This window comes from Bos mutus, chromosome 20 (genome assembly GCF_027580195.1).
Source record: "Bos mutus isolate GX-2022 chromosome 20, NWIPB_WYAK_1.1, whole genome shotgun sequence".
In the NCBI taxonomy this organism is placed as follows: domain Eukaryota; kingdom Metazoa; phylum Chordata; class Mammalia; order Artiodactyla; family Bovidae; genus Bos; species Bos mutus.
In genome coordinates, this window is record NC_091636.1 from 59,088,741 (window position 1) to 59,112,597 (window position 23,857).

The window sequence follows — 23,857 nt, forward strand, 5'->3', positions numbered from 1 at the left end:
AGAACTGATTCAAATGGATTCTTTTTAATGGCTGAGTAATACTCCATTGTGTATATGTACCACAGCTTTCTTATCCATTCGTCCGCCCATGGACATCTAGGTTGCTTCCATGTCCTGGCTATATAAACAGTGCTGCGATGAACATTGGGGTACATGTGTCTCTTTCAATTCTGGTTTCCTCAGTGTGTATGCCCAGCAGTGGGATTGCTGGGTCATAAGGCAGTTCTATTTCCAGTTTTTTAAGGAATCTCCACACTGTTCTCCATAGTGGCTGTACTAGTTTGCATTCCCACCAACAGTATAAGAGCGTTCTCTTTTCTCCACACCCTCTCCAGCATTTATTGCTTGTAGACTTTTGGATTGCAGCCATTCTGACTGGCGTGAAGTGGTACCTCATATGGTTTTGATTTGCATTTCTCTGATAATGAGTGATGTTGAGCATCTTCTCATGTGTTTGTTACAGCTCATTTATTTATTTGGCTGCTCTGGGTCTTAGTTGTGGCATGTGGGATCTAGTTCCCTGATCAGGGGTCTAACTTGGGCCCCCTGCGTTGGGAGCGTGGAGTCTTAGCCACTGAACTACCAGGGAAGTCCCTGCTTTACTCATTTGGCAGGTCTCCATTTACGAATGACAGTAGCTAGATTGCAGTTGAAGATCCTTTTTACGATAAAGGTTTTTCCCCAATGTTTTGCAGGAGGTGAGCTTCAACATGCTTGACACCGCAGACGGGGGTCTGCTCAACAGCATGAGACGTTTGCTGTCTGACATCTTCATTCCCGCTCTCAGAGCCACGAGCCATGGCTGGAGTGAGCTTGAGGGCCTTCCAGAAGCCTCCAGCCTTCGGCAGGAGTTCCTGGGCTCCCTGGAAGGCTTTGTGAGCATCCTGGCCAGCGCACAGGAGAGTTTGAAGGAGAAGGTAAGAACAACTATGTTATTTCTTCAAAAAGTATCTGATGGTGAACAAATCAACACCTAGGTGTGTAATACTTCTCTTAGAGGGTCTTGATTCCACTACTTTGCAAATCTTGAAAATATATTGTGTGTGCTTTATTGTCCCTTGAAAATGTGGTGGTGACTAGATTTAAATTCCTGTCATTTGGAGCAATGAGTGCTTTGTGGGTTCCTTAGAAATACTGGCCATGGTTTTTTACTCTGTCATGTCAGATGTTGGACTGCAAGAAGAGCATGAAGTGCTTCTGGTATTGCTCTGCAACTTAGAAGGAGAAATTTGGAGCCAGAGTGTGGTGTGTGTTTCAGGGGTGGTGGTGATGGGGAGGTTGGGGGGTGATGATGATGGTAGGGATGGGAGGAAATTTTGAAGAGGCAGGAGGAGAGACGAATGGATATATCTGAAGACAGATTGGGTCCTGTGGTCCAGCCAGTGATCTAAAGGGCCATTAAGAAGAAGTTTGGCAGGGACTTGCCTGGTGGTCCAGTGGATAAGACTCCATGTGCCAAATGCAGGGGGCCTCGGTTCAATCCCTTGTCAGGGAACTGAAGGTGAAAGTGTTAATTGCTCAGTCATGTCTGACTCTTTGCAACCCCATGGACTGTTGCCCACCAGGCTCCTCTGTCCATGGAAATCTCCAGTCAAGAATACTGGAGTGGGTTGCCATTTCCTTCTCCGGGGATCTTCCCGACCCAGGGATCAAACCTGGGTCTCTTGTGTTGGCAGATGGATTCTTTACTGTCTGAGCCATCAGGGAAGCAGAGACTACTTGATTTTTAAAGACATAATAAGAAGGAAGAATACCGGAGTGGGTAGCCATTTCTTTCTCCAGAGGATCTTCCTGACCCAGATGTCGAACCCAGGTCTCCTTCACTGTAGGCAGATCCTTTGCCGTCTGTGCCATCAGTGAAGCCCCGCTGTCAGGGGACTAAGATCCCATAAGCCTATGTGATGCAACTACAGAAGCCTGCCTGTCACAGTGAAGACCCAGCACAACCACACACACACATACACACACAAAGAATAAGTTTGGCATTTGTGGGAGGATTTGGCATCAGTAAAATTTGTGCCACCTACAGTGAGCCTGTGTTAGTGATTCCTTGGGGTAGAAGGTGGGGTGAATGCAAAACCATGACAGATGACAGCCCAGATAAGGCATGAGTGGGAGACACAGAAATGGATCCTGTGAGACCAATGACAAGATAATGCTCACTGCTCTCCAGGAAATACTGAGACCCTTTGGGACCTATTGGGATGTTGGCAGGGAGGCAGACAGTAGGCTTTCTAAACGATGTGGGATGGGGGAGTTGAGTAAATGATATCCACACAGGGGGAGTTGGCTCCAGCGAACATTTGAGTTATATTCGTAGTTGACTATGATGCAGGCCACCTAAATGCAAGTTGAACTAAATTAAATAGTTATTCTCCTGAAAAGAGTACTGCTTCCACAGGGCTCCACTTCATATTGTGGTAGAGGTATTAAAAAAGTGGCTGGATCTCACACAAGAGGGAGGCGGTGCCACTTCATGAAAGGCAGAAGCTTCCCCCATAAAACCAAGGCCAGGTCTAGGAGGCAGGTGGAAGATGCAGTGTTGGGGATGGGTGCTGAAATCTGAATTTAGAGTCTCACAGGGCTAGCTGCACCTTTCCCAGGAGGAAAATGTCCTTATTAAATACTGAGGTACTTCTGGATCGCGTGTGCGCGTGCTAAGTTGCTTCAGTCGTGTCCAACTCTTTGTGACCCTCTGGACCATAGCCCACCAGGCTCCTCTGTCCTTGGGATTCTCCAGGGAAGAGTATTGGAATGGGTTGCCTTTGCCTTCTCCAGGCTTTTGGGTTGAAAATGAAAGTTGCTCAGTTGTGTCCAACTCTTTGTGACCCCATGGACTATACAGTCCATGGAATTCTCCAATCCAGAATACTGGAGTGGGTAGCTTTTCCCTTCTCCAGGGGATGTTCCCAACCCAGGGGTTGAACCCAGGTCTCCTGAATTACAGATGGATTCTTTACCAGCTGAGTCACCAGGGAAGCCCAAGAACACTGGAGTGGGTAGCCTATCCCTTCTCTAGCGGATCTTTCCAACCTAGAAATCCAACCGGGATCGCCTGCATTGCAGGTAGATTCTTTCTGTGAGGGAAGTAAAAAATCCTGGGTTTGTTTTTCTTTTTCTGGCTGTGCCCTGCATGTGATAGGTCCCCAACCAGGGGCTGAGCCCAGGTTCCCTGTAGTGGAAGCATGGATTCTTAACCACTGGACCACCAGGGAAGATCCCTTTGGTTTCTCTGTCAAGTCAAAATCCAACACACCTTCTTTCCTACCCCTCTCCACCCCTCCCTCCCCAAATGAATTGGTGTATTTGCCATTGAACTTAGTAACTATAAGATTTTTTTTTTTTTGGACAGGGACATGAGAGTCTTTCCCTCTGGTTAGTTTCAAAAAAGAATGTGATAGATTAGAGATTACCCTCCCCTCAGTCATTTTTTGAAGGTCCCCATTTTCTTTGGTTTCATGGGTTGATTCTTTAATTTCCAAGTTCCCTATCAATTCCCGAGTTCTGTGATATTGTCTGTCTGTCTGTCTGTCTGCAGTTCACACTTTTTTTTTTTGACACAAAATTTTAATTCAGACCAATCAGCTTTACTGGTGTGCTCAATACCTAAGGAGGATTCCTACACTGATTTCATGAGCGTTTCCCAGGGAGCAGGGTAGTTAGAGAGAATCTCCTTAAGATCCTTCTGGATCAACCCAGTGTGTGTGTGTGTGTGTGTGTGTAAAGTAACATCATCTTATTCTTTAACTTTCATTGTAATTAGGTGAACCTTCAAAAGTGTGACATATTTGAACTGAAAACCTTGAAGGAACCCATAGACTTCTTGACTCTAGCTAATAACCCTGAGACTATGGAAAAAATAGAAGGTTGTATGAAAGTATGGATCAAACAAACAGAACAGGTAATTTGCAGAAACCAAACATCAGACCTAGCTCTCTGAACACTGACTAGTTCACATGCCATGTGACTGAATCAGCCAGTGGAAGAAGGTTGTATCACATCCCTGTTCCATCTGCCTAAGTATTTTACTGCAAGTCCCTAAAAAAGATGAAAGGTTCATTGCAATGTTAATGTATCGTCATTAGTTAAGAAGAGATAGTAAGAATTCTAGGAGATGACAGGAAATGACTTTACATACTTGTCTACCTAAAACACTGCAGTTGGCCAGGTTTTTCCTCAAGATGTAGTTACTCTGGAGAGAATGCCTATAGGAGTACAGGAGTTTTCTAATTCAATGTGTCTTCCAAAACAAAGCTTTGGACTTAATTGTTAAAAAAAAATTTCAGAAAAGTGAAAGCTAGGTGTTACATCCAATTATTGATGTTACATCAATAATGGAAATTAACCAACTGAAGGCGTGATGACTTCTCAAGGTTGTATTTCTCTGAGGTTCTAAGTGAATAAACCAAAGAAAGTTTCTAAGATCAGGTCCTCCAAAAGTTCATGAAAGCTCCTCAAACAAGTAGTTTTAACTTAGAATGAGTCAACTAAATTTTTTTGAAATTTAAAAAATGGATACATCTCAGGTTAGTAAAAGGCTGTCATTCAAAGCATGCAAATGAATAAAAATATATCATGACTCAGATAGCAGAATTTACTTCTTTCCCTATATTTTGCTTATGTGTAACTTTTAACTCTCCAGCAACTCGTTGGCTCATGGTTCTCCTGTGCATTCACAGGTCCTTGCTGAAAACAACCAGCTGCGGAAGGAGGCGGATGACCTTGGGCCTCGAGCAGAGTTGGAGTACTGGAAAAAAAGACTGTCTAAATTTAACTACCTTTTGGATCAATTGAAGAGCCCAGATGTGAAGGCTGCATTGGCAGTGCTTGCTGCTGCCAAGTCGAAACTTCTCAAGGTTGCTTTTTGCTTTATGAACTGGGAATGGAAATTCTTTATGCATATGTCATAGAGTAATTTGGAACAGAAAAATGTTATTCTACATTAATGAAAAAGTAACTTTAAGATTAAATGATACTGCCCTTTTGTAATTTTACAAACTGTAGAAATAGCCTTTGAATGAAAGGTATTTATTGGCTGGTGTACATGTATGAATGGGCTTCCCTGGTGGCTCAGATGGTAAAGATTCCATCTGCAGTGCAGGAGACCCGAGTTTGATCTCTGGGTGGGGAAGATCCCTCTGGAGAAGGGAATGGCTACCCATTCCAGTATTCTTGCCTGAAGAATCCCATGGACAGAGGAGCCTAGCAATCTACTGTCCATGGGGGTTGCAAAGAATTGGACACAACTTAATGATTAACACATATTCACACACACATATGTATCTGTATTACTAGAGGGCATTGCAAGTCATTAATATGTACCATAATAACATGATTATATATTATGAATTCAGACCAATGAGGAGTAGTAATAATGAAGGCTTAAACTTTTCTAATTTTTTTTTAGAACTGGTGTATTTGTTTTATATTCCTGTGTAACAAATTACCCCAAAACTTCACCACCTGAAACAATAAATATCACCACATAGTCTGTGGGTCAGGGGTTTGGGTGTGGCTTATTGTTGTTATGTAGTCACTGAATTGTGTCCAATTCTTGTGTGACCCCATGGACTGTTGCCCTTCAGGCTCCTCTGTCCATGGGATTTCCCAGGCAAGAATACTGGAGCAAGTTGCCATTTCCTTCTCCAGGGAGTCTTCCTGACCTAGGGATTGAACCTGCATCTCCTGCACTGGCAGGCAGTCTTTACCGCTGAGCCACCTGGGAAGCCCTCAGTGTAGCTTAGCTGGGATCATCTGACTGGACATCTCTTAAGGTTGTTGTCAGGATGCTGGCTCATCTGAAGGCCTGACTGGGGGAGGATCTTCCTCCAGGTTGCCCGTGTGGGATTCAGTTCCTTGCTGTCTGTTGGCTGGAGGCCTCCTTCAGTTCTTGGTCATAGAGAATGTCAGAGTGAGGTGCAAAATGGATTCAGCAGGCTGTGGAGGAGAAGGCGTGTAGGTGTAAATATGAAAGTGCTGCCCCCCTCCCCCCCGTGATGCTCTGTCCTAGTTATTGAAGAGATTTCATGAGAGAAGGCTTGGAAGAGATACCTTTAAACACTTAGTCGAAAAATTTTAATTGCTCTTCAGCGTGGCAGTGCCCCTCACCCCTCTGGATTGAGTTCTATGTAAGAGGCACGGGAGAGACTGAAAGTTGGACCCCTGGGACTTGGGATGACTTTTATGCAGCTGTTAGTTGGAATTTTTTCTATTAATAATTGCGTTAAAATTTCCTTCCTGTATTGTGCGTAGACATGGCGGGAGACGGATATTCGAATCACTGATGCAGCTAATGAAGCGAAGGACAATGTCAAGTATCTGTATACACTTGAGAAGTGCTGTGACCCCTTGTATAGCAGTGACCCTGTGAGTCGAAATTTCCACCTCCTTAGTCTTCTACTCGTGACCCTTTTACACTAGCTGAAATGAGTGTGGAATTTTGGTTCATGAATATTGCAGTTTGTTGGAAAAGTCTTAGAAAACCTCTTTTTATTCTCAAGAAAATTATATGTGCATGTATATGCATACATGTATACACTGATGTTGAAGCTGAAACTCTAATACTTTGGCCACCTGATGCAAAGAGCTGACTCATTTGAAAAGACCCTGATGCTGGGAAAGATTGAGGGCAGGAGGAGAAGGGGATGACAGAGGATGAGATGGTTGGATGGGATCACCGACTCGATGGACATGGGTTTGGGTGGACTCTGGGAGTTGGTGATGGACAGGGAGGCCTGGTATGCTGTGGTTCATGGGGTCACAAAGAGTCAGACACAACAAGCGACTGAACTGAACTAATACATATATATGCATATACACACATGTCTATTTCTACATATATATATTTTCCTATGTTTTCTAAGATATACATTATATTTTAAAAACATTTATTGTATATTCCATTTCCCATAAATATAGCAATTGACATCCTAAACTATACTCAAAACAACTGTGGGAAGAATTATTGGCTGACTTTTAAAAAAAAATCTTTTAACTTTCATTTGTTCCTGGTTTTATTTATTACAAAATTAACTGCTAACACAATCCTTGTCCTTAACAGAATGTTAGTGTTTCTTGCATTGAGACAAAATTTGATTAACTGCATATGACTAAATAATCAAGATGAGATTACTCCTCAATGTGTTATATTTATATAGCATGTTAGATAATATTTTAAAATTTAAATAAAAGTCTTTTACCTAAATTTTATTCTAATGAGGACAGAGTGATTAGTGTGTTAGAATTTTGCTGACTTTGATATGTTGCCCTGAAAAGTTTTGTGCTGTCTTCCAGATATCCATGATTGATGCTATTCCTACTCTTGTAAATGCAATTAAAATGATCTACAGTATCTCTCATTACTATAACACCTCTGAGAAGATCACGTCTCTGTTTGTAAAGGTAAGAGCCTGGTGTAGAGTCCGTGGTCACTTAGATTTCCTTGTCAATGGTTAATGTTGTTTTTTATAATTAGAAATTACCACATTGGCATAATCCAATGTCTCTGTATGCTACAATTTACCAAAAAGACTTAATCTCTTGATAGAAATAGAATTAAGCATACGTGGGAAGCTGATTTTAGCAAATCATAAAGCATTATTTCCCAAAGTAATAATTATAAAATATATTATATTGTTTATGTAATAAAAATGGAAAAAGATTCTTTTTAGAATTTCTTTCCCTATGATATTTAGCACATGATTTCTTCCTATTGGGTGAATTTTAATTAAGAAAAGCTATATTTAACTGGCCATCTTCAGTTTCATATTTTATGTGCTGCTGTTCCAAATTTATTTCATGCCAAGTTGTTTACTTGGTGTTATTAGAACAGTAATCATGGTAATAAAAGCCACTGCAATGTTCCAGTAATCCATAAAGCAATTATAATGATTCTGCCAGAAAACATAATGATGTTTAAACCTTATGTCCTAACTCATAAGTGTTTATGGTGAACATTGTTGCTTTTCCCATTTCCTCTCTAAGAAGGAAATGACTTTTTCATTACCAAGGTGAAAATTTTAAATGTTGTATTAAAATAGAGGCATTTCCCACTCCTCAGGACTGTGTTCAGTTCAGTTCAGTTCAGTTCAGTCATGTCCAATTCATTGCGGCCCCATGGACTGCAGCACACCAGGCTTCGCTGTCCATCACCAGCTCCTGGAGTTTACTCAAACTCATGTCTATTGAGTCGGTGATGCAATCCAACCATCTCATCTGCTCTCATATTTGGGTAGACAGGAGGGGAACCCACAAAATCCTTTTCCATACTCCTCACACTTTAATGTTATGTTGAAGTCAGGAGGGGCGTTTCCCGAGTACAAGACCCAAAAGTCAATCTGTGTTACGATGCATGTCCAGGTTTCATGCACTTTATTTGCAAGGCTTGTTTTAGAACCTAACTGTGAAACCTAATTTGAACCTAATTCTCTCATTTTTTTTTTTTAAATCTCTGATTTTCGAAAACCTTTCATTATGAAAAATTTGCAGCAGGCACAAAAGGAAATATAATTGTATACTGGATCCCCTTGTACATATCACCCAGATTATCCACTGTCAACACATGGCCAGTCTTGTTCCACCTAACCTTTGCACTGCAATCCCAGGCATACATACAGTACAGTCATCCCATTTTCCTTTTAATTTATTAAAATTAAATTTTAATTTTAAAATTTTAAAATTAATAAAATTTTAATTAATTAAAAAATCCCCAGTAGAATTCTGAAGTTTTTTTTTTTTTTTAAGTTTAAAGGGATAAAGTGTTGGCTTTACATACATTATATTTACTCTTTTTTCTATTGTCTTCTGCTTTTGACTTTTCTGCTACAGATCATGGTGTCATGAAATGATCAGGGTGGACAGTTCTTTTCATGGCACTTGGAAACTGTGAGTTAGATTTTTAGAGAAGGCTGCTGAAGAAGGAGACTTAGGAAAGCTCTTGATAGCTTTTAGGTAGGGAAGTGGTTGGCTAAGACATTCATCCTGCATTAACGTGAGGGTCTGAATTGTTGATTTTCTGTAGTGCCTCCAACTCTGTGATTTTACGAATCATTTTGATAATAGGAGCTTCCCTCATGGCTCAGATGGTAAAAGAATCTGCTTGCAATGCAGAAGACTCAGGTTTGATCCCTGGATGGGAAGATCCTCTGGAGAAGGAAATGGCAACCCACTCCAGTACTCTGGCCTGGAAAATTCCATGGATGGAGGAGCCTGGTGGGCTACAGTCCACGGGGTCGCAAAGAGTCAGACACGACTGAGTGACTTCACTTTCACTTTCTTTCACTTTTGATAATAGCTGTGTAGAATTTAAAAAGGTTGACTAGAAGCAGAGAGTAGAATGGGTGGTTGCCAGGGGCTGGAAGAGTGTGGAAAATGGGACGATGTTGGTCAAGGCTGCAAGCTTAGAGTTGTAAGATGACTGAGTTCTGGGGTCTAATGTACAGCTTGAAAGTGAAGGTGAAAGTCACTCAGTTGAGTCTGACTGTTTGTGACCCCATGGACTATACAGTCCACGGAATTCTCCAGGCCAGAATACTCAACTGGGCAGCCGTTTCCTTCTCCAGGGGATCTTCCCAACCCAGGGATTGAACCCAGGTCTCCCACATTGTGGGCAGATTCTTTACCAGCTAAGCCACAAGGGAAGCCCAAGAATACTGGAATGGGTAGCCTATGCCTTCTCCAGGGGATCTTCCTGGCCCAGGAATCGAACCGGGGTCTCCTGTATTGCAGGTGGATTCTTTACCAACTGAGCTATCAGGGAAGCCCCAATATACAGCTTGGTGACTATGTTTAGTATTGTGTTGTATAGTTGAAAATTGCTAAAGAGCAGATGTTAAGTTTTCTCAACACACACGCACACAAATAGTAATTATGTGAGGTGTTGGATGTGTTAGTACTTGATTGTGCTAATCATTCTGTTATGAATATGTATACCAAGCATCACTTGTACACCTTAAGCATAATACAATTTTTGTTTGTCAATTATACCTCAGTAAAGCTAGGAAAAAAGAGAGTTAGTGCTTGATCACACTTGTGAAGGAAAAACATAAACCCAAAGATTTATTCACAGATGTCATACTCAGAGAGGTTAGAAGAGCTGAGGACACTCTAGCCCAGTTTATGCTTGATGGCTGCTTACTGTACTTGACGTCATTTCATTGAAAAATTCCAGGTGACCAATCAGATGATATCTGCATGTAAAGCCTATATTACCAACAACGGAACTGCCTCGATCTGGAGCCAGCCACAGGATGTTGTTGTGGAAAAAATACTATCTGCAATTAAACTTAAGCAGGTAACAGTCAACTTAATAATATATTTAGAATTTAAAAATTATTTTTACATTGTTTTTGCCAATATATCTTAAAAAAAGTATTTATTTCTTTATCTGGCTGTGTCAGGTCTTAGTTGTAGCGTGCGGTATCTTCAGTACATTATGTGGGATCTTGCCTTGCTGTACACAGACTCTCTAGTTGCGACGTGCAGGCTTAGTTGCTCCAAGACATGTGAGATCCTAGTTCCTCTACCAGGGATTGAACCTGTGTCCTGCATTGCCGGACAGATTCTTAACCACTGGACCACTGTGAAAGCCCTGCCAGTTAAATAATTTATCAGTTATCATATCGTGTGGTTGCATATGAAGTCACTTCAGTTGTGTCCAACTTTGTGTCCCTATGGACTGTAGCCCACCAGGTTCCTGTGTCCATGGATTCTCCAGGCAAAAATACTGGAGTGGGTTGCCACGCCCTCCTCCAGGGGATCTTCTTGACCCAGGGGTCGAGCACGAGTCTTTTATGTCTCTTGCGTTGGCAGCAGGTTCTTTACTACTAGTGCCACCTGGGAAGCCCAGTTAAAAAGAATGGTAATCTTTCACTGTTAAGAAAAGTTGAATGTTAGTAAATCAGCCCCACAAATTTATTCACTTACTTTACCCTTTAGGGGACCTTCTATGTCCCAACACCACACAAGTACTAGATATACAAAGATAAAGTCATTTTCCTTAAGCTTCTTATAGACAAACAGGGAGCTAGATGAAGAGCTAGGCTTCTCCTGACACAGTGAGACGCAGGTGGAAAGGCTGCATCTTTGAGTTGTATTATGAACAGTTAGGAGTTTGGACTCCCCTGGTGGTCCAGTGGTTAAGACTCCAAGCTTGCAGTGCAGGGGGCACAGGTTCAATCCCTGGTCGGAGAAGTTCTGCATGCCTCATGGTAAAAAAAAAAAAAAAAAAAAAAAAAAAAAAAAGGAGTTTTCTAGGTTAGGGGTCAGGAAAAGATGACATCCCAGGTTGATGAGTGAGTTGCTCCAGAGGTATGAAACGGAAAGATTTTGTAATTCTACCCTAAATTTGCTACCACCTTCACTTAAGAGAATAAGGCTGATGTCTTTGTTGTGTTCCCTTTCTTGTATTTTGGTTTTTAATTTTAAGGAATACCAGCACTGCTTTCACAAGACAAAACAAAAGCTTAAACAAAATCCAAGTGAAAAACAATTTGAATTCAGTGAGATGTATATTTTTGGAAAATTTGAAACTTTCCACAGACGTCTTGCCAAGATAATGGATATTTTTACAACCTTCAAGATATACTCAGTACTGCAAGATTCTAAAATTGAAGGGCTGGAAAACATGATCACTAAATACCAGGTACTGTACTTCAAAACACAATTTGCTACCTTTATCCAGGAATAAAATTTTAATGTTTTTATGCAAATGACTATTTAGAATGCTTCAAATTATCAGTCTCTAATGCAAAAGATAAGCTTATGGCCCTTAAACAATAAAGCAGTTAAATTTATTTGAGAATTGTGCAATGATGCTAATATATTCTTTCCAGGTATGTGATTATAAGAATGACTTTCCAATAGTCTAAAATTAATCATCATTAGTAAAAGCGTTTTCATTAGTAGCACAAGAAAAATGTTTAAATATAACTTATTATTTCATTTATTCATATAAGAAATATTTAATCAAGCATATACTGTGTTAGGCTCTAGTTGACACTGAATTCTGAGTGATATCTGATTATATTTGCAGTTAAGCATTTTATATGGATTCATGTTAAAAACTAATGAATATAGTCAGGTTTTTTCTTGTTTGGGGACAGTGACACTAAACCTTAATTTTTCTTTTTGTCCTTGAATTTTAAAAGGATCATATAGTTTACTGTCATTCATTGATTTTTCTCCTCTAACAGTTTAGGTCAATATAAGGAATTTTTTCGTTTCCTGAGTATATCAGATTCAGGGAGACAAAGAAAAACCTTTTCTTCCTACCAGGAAATATTTTAGCTGAGCTGTATGTAATCTGCAAGGAAATATTTTAGCTGAGCTGTATGTAATCTGCAAGGTGGATAATCTATTCTTTGAAACTGACAGTTGTGCAGGACAGAGATGGACTATATCCATTTGTATTTCAGTTTGGAATCTAATTAGTTTTCATTCTTAATGAAAAAATAAACTTGGGAGCATATTTCAAAGTTTATTTTTGAAGGAGAAATTGAACTGTACAGCCAAATGCAGATAAAGGCTATTCTAATCTGATAAAATACTGGGAAGAAAAATTGCTTTCAAAATCTCAAGTGGATGTATCAGAATGTAGTGAGATAAAATGTAGATGGTTTGTGAAAGTGTAAGGTGAGATTTTTGTATGTTACAGCCAATGGAAGAAGCTCAAAATGGTGGCCATGGAAATGACACTGAGGCTCCTTGTATGGCTTCAGGGTCCTGTGCACCCCTCTGGCTGCCTCCCCTGCTCCTAGTCTCCTCATTCCGTGTTCTCTGGACACAGGAAAGGCCACCGCAGTCCACCTTTGGCCTTGCAGAGCCTTTCTTCTGGAAAGTTCTGCCTCTGAATCATCAGATGATTCTTTCCTCCTTGTCCTCCAGATCTTGATTAAATACCCTCTCAGTTAAGTTTTCCTCAATCTCTGTTTTATGTCACTTTATGTCATGTTACTTATCACTCTCTGAAACTATCCTGTTCATTTTTTGTGATAAACCTAGATCTCCCTTTCCCCCACGGAAGATATAAAAGCTCCTGAGTGTGGGGATATTTCTTTGTTCTACTCATTCCTGTATCTGCAGAGTTTACTGGCATATAATGGATGTGCAATAAATATCTGACAAGTAAATGATTTAGTAGGTTGAGTTTGATTAGTTGGTTTAAAGGTCATGGTTGCACAGCTTATTTACTCAATATTTTTAAGTGGACCATTAAATCCAGTTATAGAGTAGAATTTTCTAAGGGCCCCAAATCCTTTAAAATATCATCTTAAAATGTAGGAATATAGCTTTTCCATGTTTCTTTTATACACTTCCTGTAACATGATGGGTATCATTATATATATATAGTCATATTATATATAATTGTGTGTATATGTATAAAATTGAAAGCTGTGCTTAGTCATGTCCAACTCTTTGTGATCCTATGGACTGTAGCCCACCAGGCTCCTCTGTCCAAGGAATTCTCCAGGCAAGAATACTGGAGTGGGTTGTTATTTCCATATATATATATATATATATATATACACACATATATATATATATATATACACACATATATATATACACACACACACACATATACACATGCAATTGTACACATATATTTTATATACACAATTATATATGTATATATACACCTGCAATCATATACATATATTGGAGAAGGAAATGGCAACCCACTCCAGTATTCTTACCTGGAGAATCCCATAGGCAGAGGAGCCTGGCAGGCTACAGGCCATGGGGTCACAAGAATCAGACATGACTTAGTGACTAAACCACCATCACCAACCTGCAGCCTGTATTTTTGGGGCCTTCCTGGTGTCTCAGTTGGTTGGGACTATCCCCTGGAGGAGGGCATGGCAGAATCCCCATGGACAGAGGAGCCTGGCGGGCTGCAGTCCATGGGGTCACAGAGAGTCAGACATGACTGAATGACTAAGTACTGCACACAGCACTACTGTGTGAATATATATGTACATACAGTTGTATGTATATACAACTGTATACACAATTGTAAACTTGATTATACAATTATGAACTATATACACAGTAGTAAACTTGGTTCAAGAATTTATGCAACTTAGGCACTTTTGTCTATTGAGAGATTTGAGTTGATGTTTAAATGGAAATGGCTTTGAAGAAGCATTTGTGGAAGCTGGTCCAATGTTCTTCATAAAAATTATACGCCTCTGTCAACAGTGTGGGCACCCAAGTTTGAGAATGGCTTAGTACCTGGTTAAGAATGATCACAGAGCATTAGAGCTCATTATTCAGAGCAAACAAAACTTCAGATAATAGTATTTTCTAGAAGATGAGTTTCCTAATCTGTACTCTTATAGTAACAGATTGCAGCTTTGCAGGGCAGGAGGAAGCAATTAATTCTAGAGATTCTTTAAATGGTAGATTGTGGTCTGATATTTTATTTAGGACATTTGAAGCTTGGAAGGTAGCTCTTGACCTGTAGCTACTATAATATAATTGCACTCTTCCTAAGTTGTTTGCATTCTGTTAAAGTCTATTTTCTGAGAAGACAAACTTTTTAATGAAAAATATTTTAGCAAATTCTACTTTAGGCTTCTTTTTTATTATTTCAGATGTAATTTGTAAGAAATTTTTAGATAGAACATCCACTTTTCAGATGTGGTTTTTATTTATTTTATTTTTTAAAATTTTATTTAATTTTTAAACTTTACGTAATTGTATTAGTTCTTTTCTTCAAGAATACATAAAGTCTCATGAAAATGCTTCCAAGTGGTTTCTCTGAATGCACCAGGCAACATTATACTGCCTATAATATGCATGATGCAATGAGAATGATTAAAGAAGTAAGGCTTCTCTGAAGTTGATTTTTGGGGAATGATTGCACAGGCTGTATATTTAAAGGTCATATTTAGGTAAATAATGCAAGAACATTGAAATATTGTCTTATTTGTTTCCTTCTATTTCAGGGTATTGTTGCTACCATAAAGAAAAAGGAGTATAATTTCTTAGACCAGCGGAAAATGGAATTTGAGCAGGATTATGAAGAGTTTTGCAAGCAGATTAATGACCTTCATGTAGGTTGTATAATAACATTCCTGTTGACAGTCTGGTGTTTACTTTTTCCATTCTGTGTCATGCTGCTAATCATTACCCATTCAGAAGGAAGAGGCATCTTCATCACGGAGGTGACCGATAGCGGGCTTGGCCTGCATTTTATGATTTCAGATGAATAATTGAAGGTTCTTTCTCCTGGATTAAAGGTTCATAAATACAGCTTTGGATAACGAGCTGTAATCACAGATTTCTGCATGTGTTTCATTTTAGATCTTAGAAAATTAACTGTTATCCTCTGTTGAAACATAGTGTTATTAGAATATAGAAATTAGTTTCCGTTTGTTTGTTACTTTATAGCAGTGATTATGACCAATGATAGCTTGAGCAAATGGTCATTGATGTTCAGCGGATCCCAAAGGCAGGAGACTAGCTGGCCTTGAAACGGTGGTACCAGGGCTGACTCAGCACCTTGACCCGACTTGGTCTTAAAGCCCTGTTCTCTTCATTCTCCTTCCCTTCCTCCTGCTTTCCCCACTCTCTCTGGTCACTGCAGGTCAGCGCACAGGAGCAGGTTACGGCCATCAGAAGCTTCTGAGGACATGCCATGGACCCACTCTTAGCTCCCAATGTCTAAGGACGGGTTGGGTTGGTCAGCGTTCCAGTGTTGTGCCTCATTACTGTGGGGTCATATGGTAAATGCAGAGGGCGTGGGACCCCCTGGCATGGCTGGGTGTATTTATTACCAGATGAGAAGAGCCAGGGAGGGTAAGTTTGGGAGACACACTAATGGATGTCCACCTTAATCAACGTGCAGACTTCTTCCCATGTTTTCTGACGATAAAATGAAAATGGCTGTTCTGTTCCTTCTTTTCCAGAAATTTTGGCTTGAAATACGCTTGTACACTTCAAGGGAGAAAGAGCTCTGAGTCATTTTTGGAAGGATGGGTTCAGTGTAGAAGGCATTATAATAAAACTTGCTAGTTCTGTATGTCAGGTCTGTTCTAGGCACTTTATAGGTGTTAATTCATTTAATACTCACAATAATCTGATAAAGTGTGTATTCTTATTACACTGTTTCTGGAAAGGAGGAAACTGAGGCATGGTGAAGTTAAGTGACTTTCCCACAGTCACAGAGGTGTTGACTGGTAGGCAGTCTGGCTCTAGGATTCAGGTTTTTTTTTTTTTTTACTGGTTTACAATTTTTTAAAATTAATTTATATATTTTAATTGGAGGCCAGTTACTTTACAATATTGTGGCGGTTTTTGCCATATATCAACATGAATCAGCCATGGGTGTACATGTGTCCCACCATCTTGATTCAGGTTTTTAACCATTATTTTACAAGACAAATTTCAGGTGATGGAAAGATAGAGCGCTTGTAATAATATAAGCAATGAGCTCTTTGGGGGCTGACTCAGACATGAGATCTGTGGATCTTGATCTCTCATGGGAAATGGATGAGCAACGGCAGATCCTGAGTGTGTGCGTCATGGTCAGTGTTGATTCGTCGTCTTTCTGTGTGTGTCCTAGCAGTTTCTGATCGCACAGCACTGGAGGAGTTTGTATGCTGGATGCAGGTAGATGGTGAACACCTCGAGGGCAGGAACTGTGTTCATTCCTATCTATGTCTCCAGGCCCTAGCGGATGGGACTTTATATAACTGGAGACCAAAGGATGTTTGCTGGATTACTGTATGATTTGTGGTAAGAACTAGGCCCTGGTGGCTCAGTGGAAAAATGCCCGCCTGCAATGCAAGAGCTGCAGCTTTGATCTCTGGGTCAGGAAGATCCCCTGAAGAAGGGAATGGCTGCCCACTCCTGTATTCTTGCCTGGAGAATCCCCATGGACAAAGGAGCCTGGAGGGCTACAGTCCAAGGGGTGACAAAGAGTCAGACACAACTTTGCTGCTAAACCACCACTACCACCATCAGACTCTGTTAAGTGAAGTAGGACAGGCAGAGAAACACAACTGCGTGATATCACTTATATATGGAATCTAAAAAACACAGTAAACTAGTGGATATAAGAAAAGAGAAGCAGATTCATAGATATAGAGAACAATTTCCCTACTTACTAGCAGTGGGGCGAGGGAAGGGGAGGCAAGGTAGAGGTAGGGGACTAAGAGGTAGAAGCTATTAGGTATAGAATAAACTACAAGGATATATTGTACAACATGGGGAATATAGCCAATATTTTGCAATAACTATAAATGAGTATAACCTTTAAAAAAATGGAGTATAACCTGATGTTGAAGCCGAAACTCCAACACTTTGGCCACCTGATGCGAAGAGCTGACTCATTTGAAAAGACCTTGATGCTGGGAAAGATTGAAGGCAGGAGAAGAAGGGGATGACAGAGGATGAGATGGTTGGATGGCATCACCGACTCAATGGACATGAGTTTGAGTAAGCTATAGGAGTTGGTGATGGACAGGGAGGCCTGGAGTGCTGCAGTCCACGGGGTTGCAGAGAGTCGGGCACGACTGAGTGAACTGAACCGAACCTTTAAGAAAATCACATCCAATTCCCACATATATTAGGACATCAGATTTGGAAAAAATCACAGCTTTTACTTTAAATGGCACATAAACTAAATGACACAATGAAATGTTTGTTTTAAGAAAAAATGGAAAAGAAAGATAATTATGGATATGATAGCAAAGCATAAGAACTAGATTTATTGTAATTAAACATGCATTGTCATTAAATTAATTATGTAAATAAATTAATGTAATGTAATTAAATATCAATAACCTCAGATATGCAGATGATACCACCCTCATGGCAGAAAGTGAAGAACTAAAGAGCCTCTTGATGAAGGTGAAAGAGGAGAGTGAAAAAGTTTGCATAAAGCTCAACATTCAGAAAACTAAGATCATGGCATCTGGTCCCATCACTTCATGGCAAATAGATGGGGAAACAGTGAAAACAGTGGCTGACTTTATTTTTCTGGGCTCCAAAATCACTGCCATCAGATGGTGATTGCAGCCATGAAATTAAAAGACGCTTACTCCTTGGAAGAGAAGTTATGACCAACCTAGACAGCATATTGAAAAGCAGAGACATTACTTTGCCAACAAAGGTCCATGTAGTCAAGGCTATGGTTTTTCCAGTGGTCATGTATGGATGTGAGAGTTGGACTATAAAGAAAGCTGAGTGCCTAAGAACTGATGCTTTTGAACCATGGTGTTGGAGAAGACTCTTGAGAGTCCCTTGGACTGCAAGGAGATCCAACCAGTCCATCCTAAAGGAAATTAGTCCTGAATATTCATTGGAAGGACTGATTCTGAAGCTGAAACTCCAAAACTTTGGCCACCTGATGCAAAGAGCTGAGTCATTTGAAAAGACCCTGATGCTGGGATAGATTGAGGGTAGGAGGAGAAGGGGACGACAGAGGATGAGATGGTTGGATGGGATCACCGACTCAATGGACATGGGTTTGGGTGAACTCCGGGAGTTGGTGATGGAAGGGAGGCCTGGCGTTCTGCAGTTCATGGGGTCTCAAAGAGTCGGCACACGACTGAGCGACTGAACTGAACTGAACTTAACTGAAACATGCATTGACTGTACATTAAATGCATATTAGGCTTCTATGCTGTAGGTTATGGGTACAGAAGTAGATAGAGTTGATTGGCCCTTAAAGATCGCATCTGACATGTAACATGATTGAAATATAAGTACATATATGTTAGAACAAAGTAATGAATATATCTTAAAAATGGCAAATAGTGGCTAAAATGACTAATTATAAAAGTATAATATTCTGATATTGTACCAGCAAGTGAGGCTTCAAAGATAAGTTGACATGTTCCAAACAAGTCCTAGAGAACTTATTTTTTAATATAAATTTATTTATTTTAATTGGAGGCTAATTACTTTACAATATTGTATTGGTTTTGCCATACATTGACATGAATCAACCATGGGTGTAGATGTATTCCCCATCCTGAACCCCCCTCCCACCGCCTTCCCCGTCCCATCCTTCTGGGTCATCCCAGTGCACCAGCCCTGAGCAACCTGTTTCATGCATTGAAACTGGACTGGAGATTTTTTTCACATATGATAATATACACTTATAAGGAGGACAGGTGGATTCTTTACCATCTGAGGCACCAGGGAAGCCCCATAAAGATTTACTGTGTCCTAAGTTAGAGAGACGGAGAAGGCAATGGCACCCCACTCCAGTACTCTTGCCTGGAAAATCCCATGGACGGAGGAGCCTGGTAGGCTGCAGTCCATGGGGTCGCTAGAGTCGGACACAACTGAGTGACTTCCCTTTCACTTTTCACTTTCATGCATTGGAGAAGGAAATGGCAACCCACTCCAGTGTTCTTGCCTGGAGAATCCCAGGGAGGGGGGAGCCTGGTGGGCTGCCGTCTATGGGGTCGCACAGAGTCGGACACGACTGAAGCAACTTAGCAGTAGCAGTAGCAAGTTAGAGAGATGGTCAGAGCAACCTGCTGGGCTACAGTCCACAGCATCACAAAGTGTCGGACATGACTTAGCTACTGAGCACAATAACTAGAGATACTAAGCATCTTTTCATGTGCTTGTTGGCTATTTGTGTATCTTTGTATAAATTAAAGGGAGGGAGTGGAAGCGTTGTGAATGCTCTAGTTCTGCACAGTTTATACTTGGATACTTTTATATAGTGATAACCTCTGAGGGTTTAGTTAGGTAGGCTAACTGTACAATTCTTCAGTTCAGGAAGATTTCCTGGTCCTAAGACATGATGTTTGCTGTAGAAATACATGGCCCAGTATCCCTGGGTCCTGCGCCAACCCCCTGACTGCTCTGGCTCTCAAGGCCCTCTTTGTCTGGCTTCTGGACATTTATCTTCCTTTAAGCTTAGATGAGCATTACATCTGCTGCTGTATTTTGTCCTGTAGGGTGCGTGTTTGTAGAGAATGGGGAACTCTTTTATCTTGTTGCTAAATAGGATTTCTTTGCAATGTTAACCCATTGTTCATTGTCAGACTTCATTCTGTTTCAGAAAGAGTTGCAGAAGTTCATGGATGCTACATTTGAAAAGATTCAAAACACAAATCAAGCTCTAAGTATGTTAAAGAGATTTGAAAGGTAAAAATTTGAAAGACTTCTAAGTTCTGTTTTCCAAATTGGGATAATATGAACATAGTTTAGCCTACATTATTATTGTTATTATTATTTCATACTCTAATGGGAAGAAAATCCTCTCTTGACAATCTGAATAACAAGACCACAGATTTAAGTTCTTCAGAGGATTACGGGTTTATTTCCTCTCAGCTTTGAAGTACCTTGTGACTGCCTATCACAATAGCAGTTAATGTTTAAGTAATTTGAAGAAACTCTTACCAATAGTTTTGACTAGGTTTTAAGGATTGATACTATTTAAAAAAAAACTGAAACACTTCAGGGAATTCCTTGGCGGTTCAGTGGTTAGAACTCTGCATTCTCACTGCCAAGGGCCAGGTTCACTTTCTGGCTAGGGAACTAAGATCCCACGAGACATAAAAAACAAAACAAAACAAAACAAAAAAAGCTCACAGCCACTCTATTGCCATATGATTGATGGGCTGATTCCATTTTTTTTTTTTTTTATAATTTTGTTTTAAGATCTTTATTGAATTTGGACTTCCCTTATGGCTCAGATGGTAAACAATCTGCCTGTAATGGGGGAGAGCGGAGTTCACTCCCTGGGTCGGGAAGATGCTCTGGAGAAGGAAATGGCAACCCACTCCAGTATTCTTGCCTGGAGAATCCCATGGACAGAGGAGCCTGGTGGCCACAGTCCGTGGGATCACAAAGAGTTGAACATGACTGAACAACTAACAAACCTTAAATTTGTTGCAATGTTGCTTCTGTTTTATGTTTTGGTTTTGGGCCAGGAGGCCTGTGAGATCTTAGCTCCCCAAGCAGGGATTGAACTGACACCCCCTGTGTTGGAAAGGGAAGTTTTAACCATTGGACTGCCCATTTTGCTTTTTTACCATGCAAGTAAATACTTCATTCTCTTCCGTCATATATATATATATATATATATATATATATAGGCTGTTCAAGGTAGTTCTTTTATGTATTGATAGGACAAAAAATTAGTAAAAATATAAAAATGTAATTTTCAAGTTTCACTTACAGGACATATATAGGTTCCATACAACAATATTTATGAAGAATAACTATGGAATAGACCATAAAAAATGAATTAAAAATTTCAAATACCCATTATCATATGGACCAAGTTTTTTAACCACAATGCAATTAAATTAGACCTCAAAAACGTATGCTTAGAACTTTTAGGTCTCCTCTTTTGGATAAAAAAACTCCTAGAAATTTAAATATATTTAGATCTAAACAATAATGAAAAGACAAGATACCAAGTCTCCTGGCATGCAGTTAAAAAGATAATAAATATGTCAGCATATGTTTTAAAATTAGTCTTAATAGACAGAAGTTCTCAATATCATCCCATTAATTCAAGCCTTTCACTTAAAAAAAAAATAACAGATTGAACATACCTAATCTTGGTATTGATGACAAGTACCAGCGTATCCTTGAAAACTACGGGGCTGACATTGATATGATCTCGAAGCTGTATACAAAGCAGAAAAACGACCCACCTTTGGCTCGAGACCAGCCTCCCATTGCTGGGAAGATTCTGTGGGCCCGGCAGCTCTTCCACAGGATTCAGCAACCAATGCAGCTTTTTCAGAAGCACCCATCCGTGCTCCGGACTGCGGAAGCGAAGCCAGTGATTCGCAGTTACAACAGGGTGGCCAAGGTCCTCCTGGAGTTTGAGGTTCTCTACCACAGGGCGTGGCTTCAACAAGTGAGTCTGACTTAACGCTACGATGATGCTGCCACTGTCAGATCCATGGGGAATCCTCTACTACCTTAGGCAGTTTTACTCCTGTGGAAAGTTGACTTTGTGTCTATTTTATAAGACAGGGTTGGTTGACTGCAAGTAATCAGTCAAAGAGTATAATATGTTCATGAAGGATAATAGTTTTTAATTTTGGAAAAAAATCATAAAGCCAGGTAACAGAAACTTACTTTTATTTAATTTATAAACTCCTAAGGAAGAAGATCTTGTTTATTGCTTTCTTTACCTGGTTGATTGGTATTTCTTTTTTTGTTTTTCCACTAAGCTCCTTTTTTCTCCATTAAGTGTCCATAAACACCAGCATGCATGTTAAGCAAAGTTTTAATTTTTATTTGGTCATACTGGGTTAATCCAATTATATTTCATACCCTACCAACACTTGTATTTCTTGGTAGATTGGCAGGAAGTATTTTGGAGGATAAAATTCAGCCTAACAAGGCCTCTAAAATGGTATCTCACTTTCCTAGTTCAACTTTTGATGTCTGAATCAATAACAGATGTCTCTGTAGTGTTTTTCATTGCTTTTCTAGATAAATGAAAACTGAGTTAAGTAGGTTTCTTGAAACTTTTATTAGGAAAAACAACTGAGTTGGCATGAAGGTGTCAGGGAGCAAAGTGACTTTTGAGAAGTCATCTCTACTGCAGTATCCACTTACCAAATACAACAGATTCATGACCAACGCATTTTGTTGAACTAACTGTACATTACCACCAAGAGTTTTAAGGCTTTCTTTTCCCACCTAAAAGTGAAGTTAGGAAAAGAGTAAGAGACCCCATTGTCCTTAGTTTGCGAAGCTCAAACCCATGAAAGGACACACAATGATCTTTATTCCCAGAAAAGGGTGAGTTTGATACCCCGTTATATGCACTGAACTCTCTAATAATAGTAATGTTGCTCTTTCCTCACAGACTGAAGAAATTCATGTAGGACTTGAGGCTTCTTTATTGGTGAAGGCTCCTGGCACAGGGGAACTGTTTGTAAACTTTGATCCTCAGATACTAACCTTATTTAGAGAAACCGAGTGCATGTCACAGATGGGTCTACAAGTTTCACCCTTTGCAGCTGCTCTTTTCCAGAAACGAGACACATACAAGAAGAACTTCAGTAACATGAAGGTATGGAACTTTAATTTTTTTCCCATCTTGGGTTCATTACAAAATGCATTTTTCTTTTTTACAAAATTCATTTAGTGCAACACCAGTGTGCATTAAAAAAAAAAAAATCTAGTGGTGTGTCACTGTTGAGGAACAGAAAGTCCCCAGGATGACTGTAGTGGAGTGACTGAGGCCAGAAAGTAGAGTTGGCAAAGGCCAGGTCCTTACAGAGCTTGTAAACTAAGGGTACGTGTTTGGGTGTACCAGGAAGCCATTAGAGGAGTCTGAGCAGGAGAAAAAGGTGTGGTGTCCTTTACCATAAAAACAATCTTGCTGCTAGGTGATTTTTAAGGGACAGGAGGGTCCCTGTGGGGGCTTCCTAGGTGGCTCAGGGGTAAAGAATTTGCCTGCCAAGGCAGGAGACTTCCTTGGGTTGGGAAGATCCCCTGGAGGAGGGAATAGCAACTCACCCCAGTATTCTTGCCTAGGAAATCCCATGGACAGAGGAGCCTGGGAGGCTATTGTCCACGGGACCAAAAAATAGTCAGACACGACTTAGTGACTGAACAACAACAAAGGGTCAGTGTGAAGCCAGTTTGCAGGCTGCTGTGCCGATTTAGGATGGAGAAGATGGTGGCTGAACCTAGATGCAGTTGCATAGTAGATCAGTGGATTAGCGAATGGTGTCAACAGGCAGGTTATGAGAGAACTCAAGGGTGATACCTTTGTTTTTAGTGTGAGCAACTCGATGGGTTTACTCAAAGTGGGGCTAACATACACTATTGTTATTGTTCAGTCGCTAAGCTGTGTCCGACGCCTTGACTGTGTTGCTCGTGTTCTGCCCACATGTTCAATAACCTGCTG

General features: G+C 40.3%; 1 protein-coding gene across 1 annotated transcript in view; it reads left to right on the forward strand.

Annotated features, from left to right (window-relative positions):
* DNAH5 (dynein axonemal heavy chain 5) overlaps positions 1 to 23,857 on the forward strand; it is a 276,738-nt gene that overhangs the window by 18,546 nt on the left and 234,335 nt on the right. The window contains 11 exon segments of the mRNA XM_070357713.1: positions 696 to 917; positions 3,764 to 3,901; positions 4,680 to 4,856; positions 6,253 to 6,366; positions 7,294 to 7,401; positions 10,169 to 10,291; positions 11,426 to 11,641; positions 14,949 to 15,056; positions 20,030 to 20,115; positions 21,523 to 21,844; positions 22,808 to 23,014. Coding sequence (XP_070213814.1) covers positions 696 to 917; positions 3,764 to 3,901; positions 4,680 to 4,856; positions 6,253 to 6,366; positions 7,294 to 7,401; positions 10,169 to 10,291; positions 11,426 to 11,641; positions 14,949 to 15,056; positions 20,030 to 20,115; positions 21,523 to 21,844; positions 22,808 to 23,014 — 1,821 coding nt within the window.